The 22,133-nt window shown below is 53.2% G+C and overlaps 4 protein-coding genes across 10 annotated transcripts; 2 read left to right on the top strand and 2 right to left on the bottom strand.

Annotated features, from left to right (window-relative positions):
• Positions 1-393: 393 nt before the first annotated feature.
• On the top strand, positions 394-7,004 carry dipk1c (divergent protein kinase domain 1C). Of its 6 annotated transcripts, XM_061758477.1 has the most exons (9): positions 394-1,176; positions 2,993-3,196; positions 3,275-3,328; positions 3,772-3,914; positions 3,986-4,043; positions 4,230-4,292; positions 5,204-5,368; positions 5,525-5,599; positions 6,271-7,004. In XM_061758477.1, the coding sequence occupies exons 1-9, from the start codon at positions 1,015-1,017 to the stop codon at positions 6,454-6,456; spliced, it is 1,110 nt and encodes a 369-aa protein (XP_061614461.1). In that variant the 5' UTR covers positions 394-1,014; the 3' UTR covers positions 6,457-7,004. The 6 variants fall into 6 exon arrangements, with proteins under 6 accessions (XP_061614461.1, XP_061614464.1, XP_061614458.1 ...); XM_061758480.1 differs by having other exon boundaries at positions 394-849; positions 3,986-4,292; XM_061758474.1 differs by having other exon boundaries at positions 3,986-4,292.
• A 40-nt stretch (positions 7,005-7,044) lies between these two features.
• On the top strand, positions 7,045-11,541 carry hus1 (HUS1 checkpoint clamp component). Its single transcript, XM_061758485.1, has 8 exons — positions 7,045-7,237; positions 7,854-7,981; positions 8,054-8,230; positions 8,705-8,812; positions 8,883-8,957; positions 9,106-9,205; positions 9,268-9,396; positions 10,241-11,541. Exons 1-8 carry the CDS (start codon positions 7,045-7,047, stop codon positions 10,321-10,323), a joined length of 993 nt encoding a protein of 330 aa, XP_061614469.1. The 3' UTR covers positions 10,324-11,541.
• On the bottom strand, positions 11,537-14,290 carry LOC133470280 (caveolae-associated protein 4a-like). The gene is made up of 2 exons (XM_061758484.1): positions 13,043-14,290; positions 11,537-12,348 (listed from the first exon to the last, which is right to left on the bottom strand). Exons 1-2 carry the CDS (start codon positions 13,565-13,567, stop codon positions 11,827-11,829), a joined length of 1,047 nt encoding a protein of 348 aa, XP_061614468.1. The 5' UTR covers positions 13,568-14,290; the 3' UTR covers positions 11,537-11,826.
• A 1,207-nt stretch (positions 14,291-15,497) lies between these two features.
• On the bottom strand, positions 15,498-22,075 carry tmeff1b (transmembrane protein with EGF-like and two follistatin-like domains 1b). 2 transcript variants are annotated; one of them, XM_061758483.1, is made up of 11 exons: positions 20,009-22,075; positions 18,940-19,567; positions 18,127-18,236; positions 17,920-18,049; positions 17,816-17,842; positions 17,627-17,723; positions 17,401-17,549; positions 17,160-17,207; positions 16,958-17,078; positions 16,709-16,870; positions 15,498-16,479 (listed from the first exon to the last, which is right to left on the bottom strand). In XM_061758483.1, the coding sequence occupies exons 2-11, from the start codon at positions 19,073-19,075 to the stop codon at positions 16,395-16,397; spliced, it is 1,065 nt and encodes a 354-aa protein (XP_061614467.1). In that variant the 5' UTR covers positions 19,076-19,567; positions 20,009-22,075; the 3' UTR covers positions 15,498-16,394. The 2 variants fall into 2 exon arrangements, with proteins under 2 accessions (XP_061614467.1, XP_061614465.1); XM_061758481.1 differs by lacking the exon at positions 20,009-22,075 and having other exon boundaries at positions 18,940-19,956.
• Between the last annotated feature and the right edge of the window lie 58 nt (positions 22,076-22,133).

Genomic DNA, 22,133 nt, shown 5'->3' with positions numbered 1-22,133 from the left:
CGACTTTCCAGAGGACAAGAAAATCTGGAACGTCACGACTCCTCTCCCACACGGAACGCAGAATACGACGAGTGGGCCGTCTTGACGCGGACGTCCAAACCTTTTTCTCCTCCTTTTTGGACTTCCCGACGATCCGACTTCTGAGGACTTTTTGGGAATGTTCATGAAGGCGACCCTTCAGCTCAGCTGGTCTGGGTGTGCCTGAGAAGCCTTGGGGGAGGTCACAGCCGGAAGGGCCACGCACGTCTCCCCGAGCGGAACTCCTCCCGCTTCTCTTTTGTCTCCGTCGGCGTCCCGATCCATCAAGCCCGGCGGCAGAACCTCCCCGGTTCCGGCGTCTTCTCGGAAGCGAAGCGGCACACGAGGACCAGATGAAGAAATCGCGTCGCCCACGTTGACTCGATGGGGAACATTCCGGCAGACTCTTGTTCCGGTTCCGGTCGTGGTCCTTAACAGCAGTTGCCCAGACCGCCGCCTTCGGTTTGGACCGCTACCGTCTGCTTCCGTCGTTCAGGAGAGCAGAGCAGCACGGCCGCAACGTCGACGGACGTGTCGAGGTCGTAGACGCACGGCGGAGGACGGGGGCCGAACCCTTCGCCGAGAGTCCGAAAGATTTGAAATTGACGCCACAGAAAGGCGGCAAAGTCATACTTGGCTCCTCAACTCACTTCAACATAGTTCCTTTGCGCCAAGCGGCGCCTAAGTGATCCTTTTATGGCTTTGGCTGGAGCGTACAAAGAGCGGCAGTAAAAGTTGAGCAAATTGAAAATGCAAATGTAGTTCGGCAGCGTCACACTTGGAGATACATTTCAGGGTTACGACCTTTTGCATGAAAACATCTGTGACAAGGTATAACGCCTTTTCTTCGTTTCAAAATGTCACTCTGACTTTTTCCTTTCTCACCGTTTTGAGTGAATATGTCGAGACCGTAGAATTATTTAGCGCGCGTTTGCCGAACGCGGGTCGAGGCGGGCGCCAGAAAGACCGTCGGTCTCAGTCGCGCGCGCGGGCGTGATGTCGGCCGTCCGCGTCCGTTGTTGCCGCCTGATGTCGGCGCTGCTGCTGGCCTGGTTGGCGTCGTGGTTGCTGCTCAGCGGCCTGGCGCTTCTCCTCCACGCCGACTTCCTGTCCGACGCGTGCACCGACGCCGCCAGCAAGAAGATCCTGCGTCGCCTGGTGAGTCCCGACGCCGGCGATGTCCTAAATGCATTGTGGGTAAACGCGGCGTTTGTTTGCACGCTCTCATCTCCGCAAACACGTCTGCGCTTACAAAGACGAGAAAATCCGAACCAAACGACGAGATTAAGGCGACCATCCGAAGACGTCACGCCTCGTCCTCGCTGCTGTTTCTTTTTCTTCTTCATTTGATTCTTTGCCTTCTTTTTGTTCCCCCCATCCTTGCTGCACGTCCGTCAGGATGTCCGTCACTCGGAGAAGGCCACGACCTTTCCTCCCAAAGGCTCTCTTTCACTCGAGAAGGTTTTTCTTCCCCTGAATCGAACGTGACCCGACATATGTGACACGTGAACATCTGAATCTTAATGAAATACGATCCGATCGATTTGGAGGACTAGCAACGCTTTCACTGCTGTGTACGTTTCGATTGGTCAACTGGAATCCAACCGTTTAGCGCCACCATCGCTTACATTCGTGAAGTACGTTTGTCTACGGTGAAGCGTGGAAGAGGGTCAAATGCCGTTTGCAAACCGCTGTGACGACTAGCGGATGATCGTCGCATCGCTTGGGATTTAAGATCAGCACGGCTTTTGAGTAGAAGATCCAGATTCGCTGGGGGATGTCGGCTCGTCGCGTCGATTGTGAGGGCGAGAAATGCCAACACGTCGGGCAAGTTGAGTCCGACAGAGTATGTATATGTACGGGTAGAAACGGAGTATGCTGTTGCAGGAGTTGATTCAGTGAAGGTGTTTTAGAGACTGCGCTTGCACGTACAGACCAGTTCCTGTATGTTCCTGAAGGCTGCTTGATCTTGAATTGTTTGTAAGTTGCTCATTGACCATTTCTCTATTTTCACCACTTATCCCTCACCTGTTCGTTCTCTTGTCCTGAAATTCTCGGCCAGTCAGACCTTCGTTCGAATCGGAGGAGGCTATCGAGGAAGATGATGCCGCTCTCAAGAAAGTTTGCAGCCTTTTTTTCTCTTCGTCTGGGCGCAAGTAAGACGACGGCGGAGCGTGGAGTCGTCGACGCTCGTTCAAACTTTGGAGCCCTGGTTCCGGCCGACGTGCGGCGAGCAGACCTCGGCGCACGTCGGCCGTCAAAGTAAACTCAAGCTCGCGACTCCAAATTCAGACTCGCGGAACTTTCGCAAACTCAATTGTATCCAATCTCCAATCGTTTTCCGAGTGGAACGTTTCGCGTTTTGGGCAACTCGTGTAGCGCTTACGAATGAGGCCTGTAGAGGCTTTTGCCGCGTGGGGCGCTCGGTCAGCTCTATTTAGGGCCTCATGGCGGCGGCGGCGGCAGCTGCGTTGGGAAGTTCCCTGCGCGTCTGGGACATTCCGGACCCTTTACAGATTCAACTGCTGTACTTAAGTAAAAGTAAAAAAAAGTACCGCTGCTGAAATGTGCTTAACTAAGTGGAAACAAAAAAAAGTCGATGCCATAAAACAAGTGTTTTGATAACTCGGCTAAACAGCAAAACCTTTTCTGCATGCTAAGAAGTAAGACGGAGAAGATGAAGACGATAAAGATAAAGCCAGTTGTTTCAAAGCCGCTTCAAAACTTGGCTCAAGTCAGAAAGTAACCAAGTACAGTTCTTTTCTTTTCAAACATAAGAAGTAGAATACAAAGATGAAGACTCCCAAGTCCCAATCCAGATTCGTGAAAATCAGCTGACGCGCAACATAAAAGGGTACTTTCCGGCCGTCCTCTCTTCGGAAGAGAAGAGGTCGCTTTCCCACCACCTCGACCCCGAGGTCACCCCGACGACGATGATGATCGTCGTTCCTGACGCTCGCGCGTGTCTTTGCAGTGCGGCGACTTTGCGGCGGGTTGGGCGGCGGGCGACATGTGCGCCGACCTGTGCGTCCGCGGCCTGGTGGAGTACAAGCGCTGCCTCTACTACGAGAGCGGGAAGAAGGTGATGGAGGTCCGCTGGAGGGGGCGGCCTGTCATCCTCAAGTCCAAGCTGGAGAACTTGTCCTCCTACCAGCCTCTGGGACCCCTCGACTACCAGGTGGAAGGAGAAGAACGAGAAGGACGCGAGGACGAGGAAGTCGGCTAACCTTTTGCGTCTGTTGTCCGGTGGCGGCAGGACGCAGCGGGCGACTCGTCTCCGCTGGACGTTCTCCTCCGCGCCACGCTGGAGGTGCGTACGTTTGCTCGTTCGAAATGTTTGATCTTCATCTTCACTCGCTGTCTGCTGGTCCTGAATCCGAACCGGGACCGTACGCCTAATGACTCATTCCGTGATAATGATACTAATAATGACGACATTCACGTGAAGGTTCATGATATACGGCGCACAACTAACGAGGCTTTGAATGATCTGCAAGTAATTGACGGCGCTCTAAAACGTTTCCGATTACCTCCAGTTGTTATTTTTCTAAATGAAGCTCTTAATCCAGTTCGACATAGTTCCCTGGCACCAAGGTGCCACAAAGTGATATTTTGATTGCACTGACCCGAGCCCCCAAACCAGCGAATCGGGTTTTCAGTGAGTAACAGAAGATGGGTTCCCAGAAGATGGCAATTAGCGGGAATCTGCAGGCGACGGCTCCGCTTGATATTCGTCGTGCGGTGCGAAAACAGGTGCGGAGCTGGCTGGGTCTGGCCGAGGAGGAGGGAGGAGCCGGCTCCCCGCTCAAGCTGCGCTCCTCGGACAAGATCTACACCCGAGCCGAGCTGACCTCTCTGTGGTCTCTGCTGCAGCAGGACGAGTACGCCTTCCTCAGGTGCTCCGCCGCCGACCGCTTCCGCTTCCGCCGGCGCCGTCCGCCGGCTCCGCCTTTGACCTTTCTTGCAGAGTTCTGCAGGACCTGAGCGTGCACGTGTCCAAGGTGTTGGGCTCGTGCGGACACTTCTACGCCGTGGAGTCGTTGTCGGCGGGCCGCGCGTGGGACCAGAACATCTTCTCTCTGGAGGAGGACGACGGGGCGGAGGGCGCGGGGCCGGGCCGCGGCCGTCGGGGGTCGTGGGGCGCCCGGCGGAAGGTCCACCGCATCGCGCTCAGCTTCCTGGACATGGTGCGACGCTTCGACGACGACTTCACGCACAAAGTCCACCTGTGCGACGTCAAGCCCGAGAACTTTGCCATCAGGAAGGATCTCACTGTCAGCACCTTCACTTGCGTTATTTGGATTCTGTTATTGTTGTGCAAATGCTGAAGAGGTTTGCGACATCTTATTCTGCACTTTGCACGATTCCGCCACTTTTTGATCCTTCGAGAAGCCGGTTTCTCGGTTTCAAAACGTTCTCATCTCATTCACCGCATCCCGGATAATATTTGATCCTCCGCAATTGCACAAAAACCAAAAATCAACCAAACGAAGCCCCGAATTGAGCTGATTCGTGCATGTTGCTCTTCGGCTCCAGTTTTTATTCAAAGCCTTCCAACTTTTCCCACATTTTGTATGCAGAGTTGATTTTATTTTTGGTCCACCAGTTCAAAGCATTCCAACGGCCAAATATTCAGCCGTTTTTTGCATTGCCCAAATTCCCAGGGAAGAAGATCCCTTTGAAACAAATGCGGGACCCATTTTGCACACGTCTTCTCCATCGGTCGACTTCCTCCGTTTTGATTCAAACAATTCCAACTCCCAAATAAGAAATTCCCCAAAGCCAGGTTTTGTGAGTGACTCCCAAATATTCCGGCCCTTCATAAGAAATTCCCCAAAGCCAGGTTTTGTGAGTGTTGCTCATTTTCCAAGCCCGGATTGACAAATGAATGCGGAAATGTTTGCCTTTCTTCACATCCCTCAACCGAGTCCAATCATCCCATCTGGTCCCAGACATTCGCGGGCTACCCGTTTGCTTGCTACGCTCGCGTGTGAGCAGCTCTCGTCGTTAGAAACGCGTCCTCGCTGGTCAAATCCTCATCCATCGCGCTCGTTTTCGACGCATATTCTCACATTCACGACTGCGTTTGAGTTGGGGCGTCGGCGCTTCAGCATTTCCACGCAATTTGCACGCAGCTCGCTCTTTCTCCTTCTTCTTGCGACGCTGACGTGCGCTGTGGGATCAGGTGGTGGCCATCGACGTGGACATGGCCTTCTTCCAGCCCAAGATGGAGGAGATCCTGGACCACAAGTGCAGCGCCGACGACGACTGCAGCTTCTTCGACTGCGCGTCGTCGTGTGACCTCGGCGCGCGGCACTGCCGCCGCCGGCGCGCCAACACCAACTTGCAGGTCGGCGACCGTCACTCGACCCCGGATCGATCATCGGTTCCGCGTCGATCTGCGTTTCATCTGACGAGCGCGTTCGCGGAATGAAGCGATTGATTTCCGGCGGCGCGGACGTCCATCGACGGGTCTCACCTTCTTCTTCTTCTTGTCGTTCATCAGGTGATTTGTGAGAAGATCTTCAGGCTGTGGTTTTCTCCCACGCTGCTGGGCGCCAAAGCGGGGCTCCCCCTGCAGGTCCGTCAGTCTTGGTCTTCTTCTTCTACTTCTGTGGTGGTGTGTGAGGGAGATTTGGAAGAACAAATGTGTGTATTTATGTCAATACTTGCTCTGTCACAGTGTGATTGTTTTGTGCTTTTGGCGTATAAATAGAGGTTTGGGATTGACTTTTTCCAGGGTTTTCAAGGACTCCTTTGGGAAAGGGACTCTTCCAGCTTCTGGCAAAAAAAAGAATTGGAGACCTGTAGCCTTACTATGTACCGACTCTAAAATCTCCTCCAAAGTTTGAGCAAACAGACTAAAAGTTGCTATTGACATTGTAATCTATTTGCAATGTGCGCAAGGCATACGGTGCCGACGTCGGCGTCATCTCCATTGGTCAAGAAAAAGCGTTTGATGGTGCGGCTCATTCTGTCATTGGGGATCGTGAATTGGGAAATGTTCAAAAGCCGCTTCGCTGTCCGAGAGGGTTGGCGGGACGGATGCCTCGGTGGATAGGCGGGCTATTGCGAAGGTTTTGTGCTCGCTGGGTGAATACGGGTCACCGGTCTTGAATTTCTAATCCTTTTCTATTTATTTGGGTAAAATGTATATTGGGGTCTTTGTCAAAAGGTGGTGCGCTCAATAAAGTTTCTCGAAAAGTCCAAGAGTCTTCATTCGCACCTTCCTCTTCTGCTGTGTTGGAGCAGGTGGAGCTGCAGAGGGCGGTGCAGGAATGTTCTGAGTCGGGCGGCGTGAACAAACAAGGACTTGGAGGAGGAGGCGGCCGGGATGTCCACCGGCGCCTCTTCCGTATCCTGACTCGCCTCCTTCACGAGGGAGGAAAATCAGACGAAGAGCACGAGACCGAAGGCCGCACGGCGCTCAACCTCTGAGAATCCTTCGAAGAACTTCAAAAGCACCCCTGAAAAACGTCTCGTTAACTTCTGACAACGTTGCGAGGAATCTCACACGATGTCCGTGATCATGTGATCGCATTCCAGAAAGTCAATCTTTGACCTCCGAGCTCTTCGATGTGCGGAAGGCGGTGACTTCATCGACTTCAAACTTCAAGAAGGATTTGCGTCAATTCTGCTTCCGAATGATGCCGTTCGTGACGTCACAGCGCGTCCTTGAGGGACTTCATGAGAAGCAAACACACAGATGTCCCGGCGTCGGCTGCACGGAGTCGTGTTTCAATTGAAACAATAAATATGGAGGATGCGTTATGTGCTGTTTCACGCAGGCAGAGCCAAAACACAAAACAATACAAGATCGTTTGCGCTTGTCTTTTGTGCCTGCCGGGTGCTATACAGTCAGCAAAGGTTTTCGTCTCGTTCGGTGTGTTTTGTGGACGGGGACGACGTAAAACCGCTTGCAAAGTCAAACGAAATCTGTAGTTTAACTTGGAATAAAAGCGAAAACCAGCGAATAATGATGAGAATGTAACGTGTTCGTATTTGAGTTGTTGTATCGTGTGGGACATGTTAATGTGTGACACCAGCAGCTGCCGTTTGTGTTTCCGGCGGAGCTTTAAGGAGGACGGACGGCGGCGCAGCGCGACTTTGTCAACGTTTGTGCCGGTCGAAGGCGACTTCGTGAACGTTTTGCAGTGTCGGCCGGTCATGAAGTTTCGTGGGAAGATTGTGGACGTGGCCTGTCTCGGCCGTTTCACTCGTAAGCGCACTTTGAGGCCGGCGAGCTCAGCAATTCCAAGCGCCTTCGCGTTCGTTTGCTTGGTCTCGGACTGGCGCGGAGCCTACGGCTTCGATTTGACTTCCAATGATTGTTGTGGGCGTCCTGCGCGTCTGCTACTTGCCAATGAGGAGGGCACATACGCCGGTCAACGCGGATGGCTTTCTTCGGCGTAGAACAGAAGCTCGAAAGCTCACGTGAACCATTTCAGTAGTAAGCGAGCCCTAAGCGCTCTCAGCATTCTCAGCTGTTTACCCAAAAAAAAAAAAAAAACCAACTGGTTTCGGAGATGGCGCAAAGTCACCATTTTTACAATCACAAGCAACGTTCACTGGTCTGTAACAGCACAAATAATGTCTAAAACAATAAGCAACCAAGTTCCAGGAAATCTGGACTTGGTGGCCGTCTCTGCGAAGGCGCGCTAGGATGAAACGAGCTGCTGCTGCTGCTGCTGCTGCCCTTCCAGCATCTTGTTGTCGTCATCCGTTTTTGAGCACTTTGTACATTGTGCTCGTTTCGCCTTGCTTTGGCCCAACGCACGTCACTTTAGCTTATCCTAATTTAACATGAGTACTAAACGAGTGCGCTGTTCTCGCAGGAGTGGTGAGCACCATCGCCAAGCTGACCAAGACGTGCGTGCTGCGTCTGACGCCCGACCGGCTTTTCTTCGTCCTCTGCGGCAAAGTGGCCGACGGAGGCGTGGCCGTGTGGTGCGAGCTCGCCCAGGTAGCGACCGCCCTCGGACCCCCTCCCCCGAGTCGTGGCCGAACCCGTCGCGACCTTTCACCTTCCCCGCAGGCCAACATCTTTGACGAGTACCAGTTGGAGGGCGTGAGCTCCCAGGACAACGAGATTTGTCTGGAGGTGACGCCGGAGAACGTCTTTCGCGCCCTCAGGACCGTCCAGAACGCCAAAAGCGTCAAAGTCAAGCTGACCAAGAAGCACTGCCCCTGCCTCACCGTCGGCGCCGAGCTGGTCAGTCTCAAAGAAAACCGCGCACTCGCCGTCTCTCAAATATTGAATTGCAAACGTAACTAAAACTGCAGAGAAGTATTGCGTTCTCGGAGGAGGTGAAATTGTAGAGATGGCCTTTAACCCCTCCCGCGCACAACCAAACTCATTAAAGGGTACTTTTCCATGTATTCGGTAGTGGTCACTCTTGACCTCAAGAGCTCATAAAGCGACAAGACGAAGGCCAAATGTGCTCATTTGTCACTGACACGTGAACCAAAAGAGAATTCGACATTGTAAATGGAAATGCTCAAATGTTCAACCCGAGCAAAGCCTGATGCGAAACGCCATAGACAGGCTAACGGGAATTAGCTTCAATATTACAGTCGTTTTTAAAGCTTCAAAGAAATGCCGACGTCACGCCGTGAGTGACATCACCGTGCGAGCGATGTCATCACGCTAGTGACACCACACGTGTCTTCCCGTGCGTCCTCGCAGCCGACCGCGTCGAGCGTCAGCCGCGTGGTGACGCACGACGTCCCCGTGGACGTGGTCCCCCGACGACTGTGGCACGAGTTCAAAGAGCCCGCCGTGCCCGACTTTGACGTGAGTGTGCGCGACACCCGCGTGAGCGTGCGGGCCTTCGAGTCCCGTGACACGTGTTGTTTGTGTTCAGGTGAGCGTCTACCTGCCGCCTCTGAAGACCATGAAGAACGTCGTGGACAGGATGAAGAACCTCTCCAACTTCCTGGTACCGACGCCAGCACAATAACCGCTGCTGGACACGCACACCAACATCCTTGAAACTGTGTGTGTGTGTGCGCTTGCGTGTTTGTATGTGCGCCCACGCATCTTGCATCATGCGTGTTTTTGTGTGTGTGTATTTGTGTGCACGTGAGGTGGTCGAGGCCAACCTGAGCGGCGAGATGACCCTGAAGATCGAGACGGACCTCGTGTCCGTCACCACTCACTTCAGAGACCTGGGAAATCCTCAGTGGGGTAAACCTATTCAGATCAGTCTGAGGTCACGTGACCAGCGTTGACCTCTCGTTGGCCCGCAGGTGACCCCGCCTCGCGAGATGGCGGGCGGCGGCGTGACGCCGACTCCGTGGCGCAGGCTCGCGTGGACATTAGGAAGCTGCAGCAGTTCCTGGCGGGTCAGCAGGTCAACCCCAGCAGGGCCATGTGCAGTAAGTGCAGCTACAGCGCCACCCGGTGGTCTCCCGCTGTGTAACAGTTGGTCGGTTCAATTTGGAGTCTCACGCCTCTAGTGTAGTACCGTGTCGTGCCACAACTTGGCCGGCAGCGCTGAGCTCTACGGCAACGTAATTAAGAGCAAGAAGAAGAGGCAGAGGCGTCTGGTGTGTGCGCTCTGGCCACCTGGGGGCGTTCTAACGCAGACATACAGATGGAGACGTCGCCACTCGGCAGTAACATTAGAGGACAGAGAAAATCTGTCTGCGAGTCCGGTCGAGCAGTCAACTCGATTCGCATCATCTTTATTTTGCCAAGTATGTCCCAAAAACACACGAGGAATTTGTCTCCGGTAGTCGGAGCCGCACGAGTACGACAACAGACGGACGGTCGATTGACACAGAACGCTTTGGAGACACAAAGACATTGACAAAAAAAAAACCCGTCACTGAGCAATAAAGGGTTGCTCGTCATCTGGTCATGCCGATACATTTGTTTATTTTTTTGACAATCGTGCAAAAAGATGCAGAATCCTTTCGCGCTTCGAGCAGTCGGAATGACTAATCTCGCAATAGTCCGGCGCCGAGGCTTCAAGGAGCGTGTGCGCTTCCAAGTGAATCGTGCAAGTTGATGGCAAGAGGGAAGAAGCTGTCGGAATGTCTGCTTTACTATTTCATGATATTATTACTGTGTGCTTTTAGAAAGTCTAATATTATACAGTGCTGGTTTTTTTTCATAAAAAACCGATTAATGGCAGTTCCCTTCATTTCAACGAGGAGACGATTGGTCCCGCTTCGCCAATCACCATGTGGGGCGGGGGGGGGGCACTTTGTCCCGCAGACATCGGCCACCAGAGGGTGCTGCACCTGATCCTGCTCCACGAGGGCGTTTCTCTGCAGTACTTCATTCCCGCCGTGGCCTAGACGCTCGCAGCCCCGAAAACAGCCGGCCGTCACAAAGAGGACAAAACGATGGCGAAGGTCACATGCGGACCTTGGAAAAGTTCCTACTTGTCATATTAATATGATCATGAAATGTTTGCACCGCTCAGTCAAGAGTGTACCTAATGAAATGTCTGCTGTGCGCATTGGACATGATTTCGTTTCATGAATGTTTGTGAATTAAAAATTTGCCGCTCGCGTGCGGCTTCGGCGGCTTTTGGGCCAGTGTTTCCATGGCAACGGTTGGGCTTTGCAGACTCCCTCCGCCGCTCGACCGGTCCACATTTTCGCCTGACTGTCGTAGACTTCTTCTTTCTCTTCTTCCTCTCGGTTGTTTAAGTAGGAATCAAACATCTGGCGCCTCGCGTACAAAGACTTTGCGGATTTTGTCGGCGCACGCTCAAATCCGGAAAACAAAAATATCCGGATGTACGAATCTGCGCACATTTCCTTGGCGCATCCCAATCGACGTGGAATGCCGACGCCGCCCTGTCCGCGGCCACGTTTAAATATGCAAATCCCATTTGAATGAACCCTGCACCTGAGATCCCGAAATCGTGAAGTTGCTCCGTGGCGCGCAAGAAAGTCCTCTTTTGGGCCCGCTGCCCACCGCCGTTAACAACGCGCGAAAGCGGTTCGTTCGAGACACCGCTTGCTTCACAAGTTACCAAGTCGGAGTCGTTGCCGCCGTTACATTGCGGGAGTCGGCCAGGAAAGGTTCCATCAGTGCAATTCGTTGGCGCGTGTCCGACGTGCACGTGTACGAGAACACTTTGCCGGCGTCATCTCGAAGTGTCGCCGACGGCCGCGGTCGCGTGCGTACGCCAGCCGCGACGTTGGCGTGAGGCGGCGCACGTGTCCACGCTCATGTCGCTCGAGATACATCGGAACTTTGCCGCGAAAAAGAACGGACGCCGCGTTTTTGTGGCTAAGCTGCTGGAAGAAAATGGAAGGATGATGATGATGATGATAATCATAGTCCATTACAAACATTCGTTCCTAATTCTTCATTTGTTGAGCTGCTAATGAAAGACGGATTGAAAAACTGTTAATGACATGACAATATGTAGTTGAGGAATCAATGATTGATCATCATCAGTTCATGAGTTATTCATCATCACGATGATAATTGATGTTTTTCTCAATGTAGTTGATCAACTTTTCATGTGAAATAGAAATAAAAGTTGCTTCATGATCTTTGTCAGGTCACTCGTTTAATTCATCAACAGATAGCTTTAGCTGCATGCTAATGCTAACAGGAAGTAATGACGAAACATCATTTCAAAAAACAAAGTGATTGTTGCCTCCACGTCCAGTTTCTTCGCCAAAGTCGCTCCCACGCTCGACAACGGCGCCGGCCGCCATCTCGTCGCCGCTCGGCCGCATGCAAAAACGTCAACGCCACACAAGCTGGTCGGCTGCCCGGAGAGTCGCACGACCTTCGACGGAACGCTGGCTCCCGTCCGCCGAACGCACCCGGCGCGGCTACGACAACCGCTTCATGTCGTACACGGGTACCTCGCCCCCCCGGGCGCCGCCGCCCTCCGCCTCCGGGGCGGCGGCGCGGCGGCCCTTGGGCGGCGGCACGGGCGCGGCCCCCTCGGCGACGGCGGCGGCGGGGTCGGCCCCCTCCTGGCCCTCGGCCACGGTCCTCTCCTTCTTCAGGACGTTCTTGGCGAGGGTCTCCTTGAGCCGCTCGCCCGACCGGCGGATCTTTTGACGCCGCTCGGCCGTCACGATGCGCTCGCCCAGTTTGTTGACTTTGGTGCCCAGGCTGTCGCGGGTGCGGCTCATGTTCTCCCGCGAGAAGGTGGCCTTCAGGCTCTCCATGCGCGTCAGGCCCGTCTTCTTCTTCTGACGCCCGGCCGCCGAGTCGGCCTCCTCCACCACCATGTACTCGTCGTCATCCGAATCCGGCGGAAGAGCCAACTTGTGAGACTCGGCGTCTCCTTCGCCTTGGCCGCCCGCGTCGTCGGCCGGCGTCGCGCCTCGCGCTTCCTGCTCGCCCTGAGAGACGGCAATGACACAACGCACATTCCGCATCATCGACATCCTTTTTATGTCATTGAAGTCTACTTTTTTTTTTTTTTCAACATGATTGTGGCGTCCTCTTTCATTGCGCACGCCTCCATTGGCTTTGTGTTTTTATCACGTTTTGTTTTGACGGTTTTATGGTCACGGTTGCGAACGTGGACTTTTGTCTTGGTGTTGAAAGTGCAAAGCAAGTTTGGCATCAAATCGGAGGCGCCGCGGAGCGTGTCGGGTGGCGCGCGCGCCTTTTTGATCCCGCCTCCCTAAATAGCGAACGGCAGCTGTTGGCGCAGCTCAGCGCGCCGCCGCGGGAAGCTAAACATATCGCCGAGCGGCGATCGGGTTACCTGGGAGTCGTTGGTCGTCCGCCTTCCTGCGTGACGCCGCGGTCGCTAGCAAACGCATCTGACGTCATTTTGAAGCGGAGCCGAACGAGTCGAAGGCGTTTCGGTGAGCGTGCGTGCCGCTTGGTGCGAGAGGTCAAAGGTCAGCTGGCCACGACACCGCCCGACCTCTGAGTCAGTCGGCGTCGAGATCAATTTGTTCCGTGCGCTTCTATCACGATGAGACAATTCATTTGGGACACACCGATTCCGCACAAACCGTTGCGACCGGTTAGCGGTTGGAGTTAGCGGCGGGCGAGCGCGCACATCGGTCGGTTCCTCCTCACCTGGTAGATGACCACGCGGAACTTGTTCTTGGCCAGGAGGTCTCCCTGCGTGGCCTCCACCTTCTTGACGCGCAGGTTCTGGTTCTCCAGGCGCACGCGCACGTCCTTGATGTGTCTGCTGACCTTGCGCGTCTTCTCCAGAAGTTTCTCCAGGACGTCGGCGTCGCCGGCCCGCTCGGCGGCGAGCTTGAAAACGCCGGCGCGGATGTCGCGCACGGCGCTCTCCAGCTCCAGCTGCCGCTCGTCCATGCGCCGCTGCGTGGCCAGCACGCCGTCCAGCAGGCCGGCCACGCGCTCCAGCAGGGACGCCGCGCCGGCCGCGTCCTCGGCGCCGCCGCACACCGAGCTGTCCGCCTGCATGCCGCTGTCGCTCGCTCGCAAATGGGGGCTGAGAAGAGAAGGAGACAGAAGGGGAGGGGGGGGGCGCCTCCGGGCAGACGGACTCCACCCAGCTGGGGCGGCGCGCGGTCTCAAAAGCGAAGGGGGTCTTTTTACAGTCGGGTTCCAAAAGGAGGGATGAGGCATCGTGCGTGCGTGCGAGCCACTTTGAGGGCTTTTGCAAGCGTCGCGACATGAACGTGAATAAACCCTTTCATTTTCATTCCAATTCACTTTTGCGGGATGACCGTAGACTCGCTTCTTTCACCAGGAAAACAAACGAAACAACTGTTAGGAACTTTTTCCCGTTGGTTAGTCATCGGCAGTAGATCGGTCGGGGCTCGGTTTCATCAGAAAGCGGGTCACGTATAATTGGCCCGACAGAAATGTGACGACAAAAAAATTGTTGCTAGGTTGATTGAAGACTCTAAATTGCCCGTAGGTGCGAATGGTTGCTTGTTTGTCTGTGCCCTGCGATCGGCTGGCGACCGGTCGAGGGTGTAGCCCGCCCCCCGCCCGAAGATGGCCGGGATAGGTTCCGCCCGCGCGTGGATGAAGCGGTACGGACAATGGATGGATGGACTTTAATGCATTATTTGCTTAATCAATGGAATCATCGATTGTAAAAATATTCGATATTCTGTGTGGACACCGCTTATGAAAGAAAATGTTTGTCTTCTGCTTGAAAGAAACTTTTCCATTCAATTGCCAGTTTGACATTTGACAATAGCAAAACTATTTTCACAAGCGTGAAAGTCAACAGTGGAATTCGATATTCTTTGTTGTCGAGGTTGTTCTCGTTTTATTAGGATTCTATTTCTTTCTTTTTCTTTTTACACGTTTTAGATCGGTTTGCATGGCGAAAAGTGGCGGGAGGGGCGGCATCCGGTCCCCGCGGCCCCCGCCGGGCGGCCGGTTGTCGGGGCGCCTCGGCGGGGCCGCTCTGGGGCGGACCCCCGGGTCCGATCCCGCCCCTCCAGCGATCGGGCGGGGTCCACAGCGATTACAGGACACTTGTGCATGTAAAACGGTGTCCATTCACTCGCACGTGTCCGCAGGCACAGGCACAGCCCCCCCGGGACTCATGAAAGTGTACAGCAGGCTCATGAATATGCAAATCGCTCGTGTATCCCCTCACTTATACTCTGGTCCTGTCGACTTTTATCATTGACATAATTAATCCCACCACACTTCGACCCCGGTCCTGCGTGCTCCTCGTCCTGTTCCCTCACCGGGTGGGGTGTAGCGCTACGGCCCCACGCACGCAACACTCCTATTTCATGTTTCATTGTTGTAGATAATGTAATGATCCTGTTTCCAATTTGTGCTTTTATCTTTGTTTCGCTCTCCCCTCGACAAACTTTCTTCTGTTCGACTGATCGAGTCTGATTCTCAAAAAAACCTCAATTATAATACTAAAAAAACCACAGCGGAAGCTTAAAAACTCCACCGAGACGCAGTAAAACTGTTCCGGCATAAAAAGGATACCGATCCTCCTTTCTGCTTGACCTAACAGCTGAACAGGACAAACAAATCAATACAAAATCAGTTCTTACTCCTTGTTTTGCAAATTCACACAGTTTTGTTTTTCCCAAAGAGTTTTCTTATTTCTAAATTGTGCCGTGGACGTGGCCGCCACGCAGATGAACCAACCAATCATCGGTGTGGACTAATACCCGGACCCCCCCCCCCCGTCTCGGAAAGCCCCCGAGCGTCCGTCTATCGGCGCAACCTTTACCCTGCTAACCACGGGGCAGAAGAGCGGCGTCCATCTTGAGTCAGCGAGTGGACGGGAATGTTCTCGTATGTTTGGAATCCTGGACGCCATCCAGATGGACGGACACGATGAAGATGAAGATGAAGATGAAGCTTTATAAAAATGTGAAGAGGAATACAAAGGGAATGCTGACCAAGAGGAGACAGCCCAACAGGGCGGTGTGTGTGTGTGTGTGCGGGGGGGGGGGGGGGGACTTCCCACACCAGCTGGCACCTAAAATTATCTTCTGTGGCCCAGAGGGTTGGGCTCGCTCGCTGCTTCTTCTACACTCACGTAAGCGGCCAATCAAAGCAAACGATCTGTTACCATGGCGATTTAATTCTACAACATCGTAACCACAGCGACACGTCACGGCGGCATGCAACAGCTACAGCGCAGCCACGACTCGGACCGGGACCGGTCGCGGCCGCTTCATCTAGAACATGAAAACGAGCAACGTGGACACTTGGTAACAACATTAAATATATTTTTAAAAAAAAAACAAAAAAAAGATGACAAATCTTTACATTATCATCTTGAATAAAAATCAAGAAAAACAAACATTGAATACATTTTTCTGGAAAGGACAAACACGTGTATTTGTTGCTTTGGAAGTCAGGACCGGAAAGAGTAAAAAAAAACAAAAACATTTTGCTTGTCGTGACATTGCAGCAAAGTTGAGATGAGAGCGCCCCCTGCAGCACGTCAGCAGCGTCAAACGTATGTCCTTAAACGCCTCGCGGTGCCTTCGAGCGAGCGACCGTCGTGACTGGTGAATTCCAATGTGTCGAGAAAAGCTTGAGAAAGTTTGAAAAAGTTCCACGTTGTGAGCTTCAAACATTTGAAATAAGATTCCCAAAAACGTGCCGCTTCCTCCCGAAATGTAAACAAAAGCCAAGAGGCGTTAGCGTGCGTGCTAACCCCCCAGAAAAGCGCATCCGCAGTGTTCGAGCTCATCTGCTCTTGCCTCTTCGAAAAATTCTGCAACTGAGCAGAGACATGTCCACAATGAAAATCAACAATAAACCCAAAAAGAAAACGCTACAAAAATCCAATAAAAAAGTCAACGTAAACAATAAAATAAGGCCCCTTAGGAGTTGAAAGTATCTGACTAGAAAAGGAAGAGGCACCACAAGTGGAGTTATCAAAAGTGTCCGTGGAAAAAAGGGGATCAAGTGGAAAAAAAGGAGTTGCGTCGCTAAGCTAGGCTAGGCTAGGCTACATCATCCTGGACGACGTTCCCGGCGGGAAGTGGCCCAGATGTTGCTTCTGTCTTCGCCCTCGCTTCGCCTTGTTGCACCTCCTGCATGACAAACACGGAAGCACACGCTGAACGCGCTCCATTGGTCCACTTGAGAGGCACAAGCTAAAGGCTACATGCTACATGCTAACTGGGCTTTCTCTTCACATTCGTACGAACGACATGCGAATTTTCGCGATTCACAGCGAGACTCCGCTCTGTATATTTAAAAACGCACGTGTACCACTAGTATTACGACTTTTTAACTAACGGAGCGTGGCGGCGTCCGTACCTCGCGAAGCACATGACGAGCGCCGCGATGACAGCGATCTGGACTGCGCCGATGATGCCGGCGATCAGGACGTAATGCAGCTTGTGGCCACTGGGGACCACGTAGAGGATGTTGAAGTCCACCAGCCGGTCGCAGCGAGGACCGCCGTACGACGCCGAGCACCTGACGCACGCCAAACACCGCACGGGCGTCACGTGACGCGTTCGCACGAGCAATAAGCCGCGTTCGCACGAGCGACACGCGTGTTACCTGCACGTGGCCCGGCTGCTCCTCATCTCGCATTGGCCGTGGATGCAAATGAGGGCGTGGTCTGGAGGGCAGGGGGCGGAGCCTTCCACTAGCCCCTCCCCCTCGCCAGACTTGGAAACGGCTGCAGCAAGAAGAAGAAGAAGAGCAATTAGAGGAGGAGGAGGAGGAGGACGAGGAAGCAACCGCCAGCGAGCATCTTTACCGAACACGTCCGGTTTCATCTTGACGCCGTCGTCCTTCCTGCTTTTGTCTGCAAGCGGAAGGACGAGATTTAGAAAAGGAACTTCGCCAGGAAAGGCGAGCGATGTCGTTCACAAACGCGCGCACACGCAGACGTACCCTTGTTCACACACACACATTTGATACATCGCACACATGCATACACTCATCAACTCGCACGTACACGCTCTTCCAACGTCAGCGGGCGTTTGCGGTCCCGTTACCTTGGCAACGGCCCACGTGGCGGATGTCGATCTTGGTCTGCTTGAGGCACGACGCCTCGCGCACGTGGCACGGCGTTTCGTACGTCACGCCGTCGCCGCCGCACACCGGGTTGTCGTTGTGGCCGTTACACACGATGTTGCACATGCAGCTGCGCACACGCACGAAAGTAAGTCAACAGCTCATCTGTGTGCGTGTGCGTGTGCGTGTGTGCGGGCGTGCACTAACAGTGTGTCCTCAGAGTCTTCGTCACACTCGGCACCAAACTTGCAGTTTCCGCATTTGGACGTTTTTTTGCCACGACCGCCGCCAGAACCTTCGTGATCTAAACACACACGCAGTACACACACGAGTTGCCGTCACCTTGTGTGTGTGTGTGAGAGAGGACGCGTTTGTGAAGAAGAGCATCGCGTGTACCTCCATCTCCAGATCCCGACGCGCCATCTGCCAGTCGACAGAAGCAAACAATGAGCCGACGACACGTGAACACGCGTGTTCGCTTGTGTGCGCGTGCGCGTTACCGTGGTAACAGGCTCCCTCCGACACGACGGCGACGGCTCGCTGCTTCTTGCAGGCGGCTCGCCGCAGGAAGCAGTCGTTCTGGTACGTGTCGCCGTCGGACGCGCACACGGGAACGTACTTCTTGTGGCACTGGAACGCACGCACGCACGCACGCGCGTTCGCTACTGACACAACAACCGACGACGGAAGCGGGCGAGCGGACTTACGTGGAAGTGGCACACGCACTTGATGTCGGCGCCGTTCTCGCGGCAGGTCCCGCCAAAACGACACGTGCCTGCGTCGCACACGCGCAGGTCGCTCTTCTTCACAAACGCGTCTGAAAAGAGAAAACGTGCAACATAAGAACAGCTGCTCAAAACCCGTGTGAGTGTGACTGTGCAAGTGCGTGTGTTCGAGATGATTGGACAGCCGGTAGTAAATAACAGGGGTCGTGACCTTTACGGTTTTCTAATGAACAAATCCAGGAAGCGGCCATGGAATCATAGTTTTTTTGTTTTCTTTTTCACGTTGTCTGGCGGACGAAAGACTTTTTTTTTTTTTTTTTTTTCTTGTTCGGACGTCACATGATATCACCAAGATGGCCGCCACCAGGACGGGCGAGCGCGCGTGAGGACGCTCGACACGTGTTTGAGGTACACGAGCGTTAACGCTCTTTCCAAGTCACGCAACAGACACCCCGGGTCGGGTCGGCGGCTCGCTCGTCCGCCTAACCCGAACTTGCTCCCGGTGGGCCTGGAAGCGCTTGGATGGCAGCGGCCGCCCGTTGGGGTTTGAATGTGTGTGTGTGCGTGTGAACGTGAGGCTCCGTAAAGCGCTTTGGCCACTGCGCCGGTGGCGATAAAGCGCCATAACGTGCGCTCCCTTTAACGCGAGCGGCCGGCACTTAGCCCCGCCCTGCATGTCCAGCTTGTAATTATGTTCCAAAGAGCATCAAACAACACGGCTCATGGTTGTCATGACGACGCAAAGAGCTGAGAGGAGGTCACTTGTGTGTGTGTGTGTGTGTGCGTGTGTGTCACCTGGACACTCGTCGCTCTTTCCCGGTCCACAGTCGAGCGCGCCTCCTCGTCCTCGTCCTCGAGGAGTTCCGCTCGCGCAGGCCTCGGGAAGGAGCAGCAGGACGAGCAGGAAGGGGGAGGAAGACCACGATGCCATGATGGGCGAGCGCCAGATGACGTCAGACGGGCTTTTGTCCCCAAGAGGCTGACGATGAGGAGGGTGAGGAAGATGAGCGCGAACGGCGACCCCCACCGTCGGGCGGGCTTCGGCCCCTCAAAAGCCGGACTGCGCCTCCATCCTCACGAGTCGGACGGACAAGAAGCGAGACCCGCCAGCTCCGAGATCCAAACGGACGAGGTTCTTCTGCTGCTGCTGCTGCTGCTGCTGCTGCTGCTTCTTCTTCTTCTTCTCCTTCTTCTTCTTCTTCTTCGTGTCCCTCTTGCAAGCGGGTTTGTTTCTTTCTTCTTTTGTTGTGCTCGTTCTTCTCGTTCTCGTTGTTCCTCTTCGACGGATCTCATCAACAAAGGGCCGGCTGGCTCACGTGACTCGCCTAAGACCCCGCCCATTATTCCCACAGAACGTGACGTCATCGCGCCGCCGCGCTCGGGGTCCCGTGCCGACGTCACGCCGCGGGGGATTTCTTTTTCGCTGGAACCATCCCAAATTGCAAAATTGCTTCGCAATCTTTTTCACAGATACTCGATACACGCTTGATGACAACATTCATTTCCATATGTCAGACAATAATATCACAGATTACACGCCAAACAAGTAGCGATTTCTTGCTTCATTATGACCTCATATTGGATAGATTCAAATAAAAAATGGCAAAAGAAATACGCAAAATTCGTCTCATTCGTTCTCTTTTTTCATCTTGAAAGTCGGGATGTATGAGTTCAAGCAAGAAGTGGGCACATTTTGAAATCACATCAACTAATTGCATACGTACTTTCGCTTTATTTCATTCAACGTCGTTTTTCTGAGCTCGTTACTGACACAATCAATTTGATTTTGATGACATCAAAAACTTCTTTCTTTTGTCAAACAACAACAAAAGCAAAGCTTGTGAAGGAAATGTTGAAAGCGCACCTGAGGCGGGAGACAGCAGAGGGCGCTCGTTCCCCGCACTTGACTCCAATCGACTCCATCGACTGTCAATTACAACGAAACGCTGTCACGACAGTCAAGAACTGGAAATAGAAAATGGACACTCATATCTGGTCAGTGACGTCACCATTCACACATGCAAATGATGCAGTATCAACATTTGAAAAGAATGACATTTCTCTTTCGCCAATTCTGACATTTGGCAGAAACAAAATTCCAATAACCAAGAAATTGGCCGATTCATGTAAAAATACAAATACAAATAATCAATACAATAACTTCTTTTTTCATCCCCTATTCAATGATGAACGGCAATTGTCGAGGATCCTTTCTCCGGAGAGCACGCAAGAAAATGAATCAAAAATGCAAAAGAAAAGAAATATCCAGAAGCCGTGCGGTTCCCAGAATGCATTGCGCCGCCACGCACTGTTGACTTATTGCAGTCATTGTCCTTGTTGGTGTTTGTTTGTGTAGTTCGGGGAGGGGGTTTCCGCTTGATTGCTGTTTTTTTCCTTTGCTAGCCTCTCGGCCAACTCTGCTGACCGATTGGTTGTTTGCTGACTGGGGAACTCGCGAGCGCAATTCACAATCGCAATCGCAATCGCAATCGTCTTTATTCGCCAAGGACGTCTTTGTGCAATCTTGTCACGACTTTGTGGAATTGAAGAAAAACAATCATCGCAACTTCTTGGAAACCGTTAGTTGAATGTTAATGCGGGTCGTTTAGTCTACCACTTAAAACTGTTCGATTTGGTCATTTTGGATTCCGTAAAGATGTTCCAATATTTTGGATGGGATCAAGTAGCCAGAGGTTTTTTCCATTTTTTTGCGGTACAGGATAAGCATCGTCAAGTTCCTGATGATCTTTCACGCTATTTCCACGGCAACGAAATGGCGAGGTCGGCGCAGGAAAAGAAAAACAATGCTGACGCTAATCCCGAGCCGCGCGGGAAAGGATTTTCTTCCAACTGGATCGATCGCCGGCCTTTAACGAGCACTTTTCGCACAACTGAATTTGCAAAGCGCCGGAGGGCATTCGGCCTTCATTCCCATCATCGCCGCAATCGATCGCGCACGCGAAGGTCACGTCGAGTGTTTTCCTCCGCTTCCGAGTTGAAGCCAACGGCGCTCTTCGTCGCCCCTCATCTTCCTCTCCGTCACGGGAACACGTTCCTTCCGTTTTGGGAGCGCTTCTCGTCTTCGAGCCTAATTAGGCCGCGCATCAAACCCGTCCGTGTCGTCACGGTCGCGTTGCGGCGTGCCCGGCCCGCTTTGTCATGACTGACCTTTGACCTTCTGCATTTTGCCCGACGCTTTTTGGGGACGCCTGACCGGCCGCCCGGGCGCCAACCTCGCCCGTGGATGAAACGGGAGTTCGAGAGAAGCGGGCCGACCCGGGACTGGTCGCCGGCCAATCGCAATCACCCAGCGATCAAAAAGAAGAACATTCAGTGACCCGTTCGACTATTCGTCTTTACAAACACACACCGACCGAGATGGGGGGGGGGGGGAAAAGTTTACGGTCATAAGTCATAATGTTCTAAATCGCAGGTGTCAAACCGGTGGCCCGGGGGCCAGATCCGGCCCGCCACATCATTTGATGTGGCCCGCGAATTTGCTCATTGTGTTCTGGTGTAATACCATTGAGATAGTTTTTGTTACCGATCCCACTTTGAAAACAAAAACAGGTTTTTATCGGCTTCTGATCTCAAAACCGCTTATTGGTCGATGCGTTGCGTACACTGTATGTAGCGGCAGTCCACGAGGTCATCTTTCTCCGATATGGGTTCACAGTCGTAGCATAACTACGATGTGGCCCGTGACACAAATGAGTTTGACACCCCTGCTCTAAATGAGGAATGCGCAAAGCAAAGCATCGTGAGCGCATTAGCATTAGCATTAGCATCCAAACGTTGACAGCTCCAATTGGTCAAAAAGGAGAACAGGAAAAGAACTCGATTGTCGCAGGACGAATACAAATCGTTTCACAGTTTGCACAACCGAGGTGGAAAAAAAGTCACCTAACTTTTGGCACAATTTGCGTACAATTCAGTCGTGCGATAATTGCACACATTTGCTGCCGTCAAGTGTCTCGAATTCTTTGGCA

Source organism: Phyllopteryx taeniolatus, chromosome 20 (genome assembly GCF_024500385.1).
Source record: "Phyllopteryx taeniolatus isolate TA_2022b chromosome 20, UOR_Ptae_1.2, whole genome shotgun sequence".
In the NCBI taxonomy this organism is placed as follows: domain Eukaryota; kingdom Metazoa; phylum Chordata; class Actinopteri; order Syngnathiformes; family Syngnathidae; genus Phyllopteryx; species Phyllopteryx taeniolatus.
This window is presented reverse-complemented; position numbering and strand designations above follow the sequence as displayed.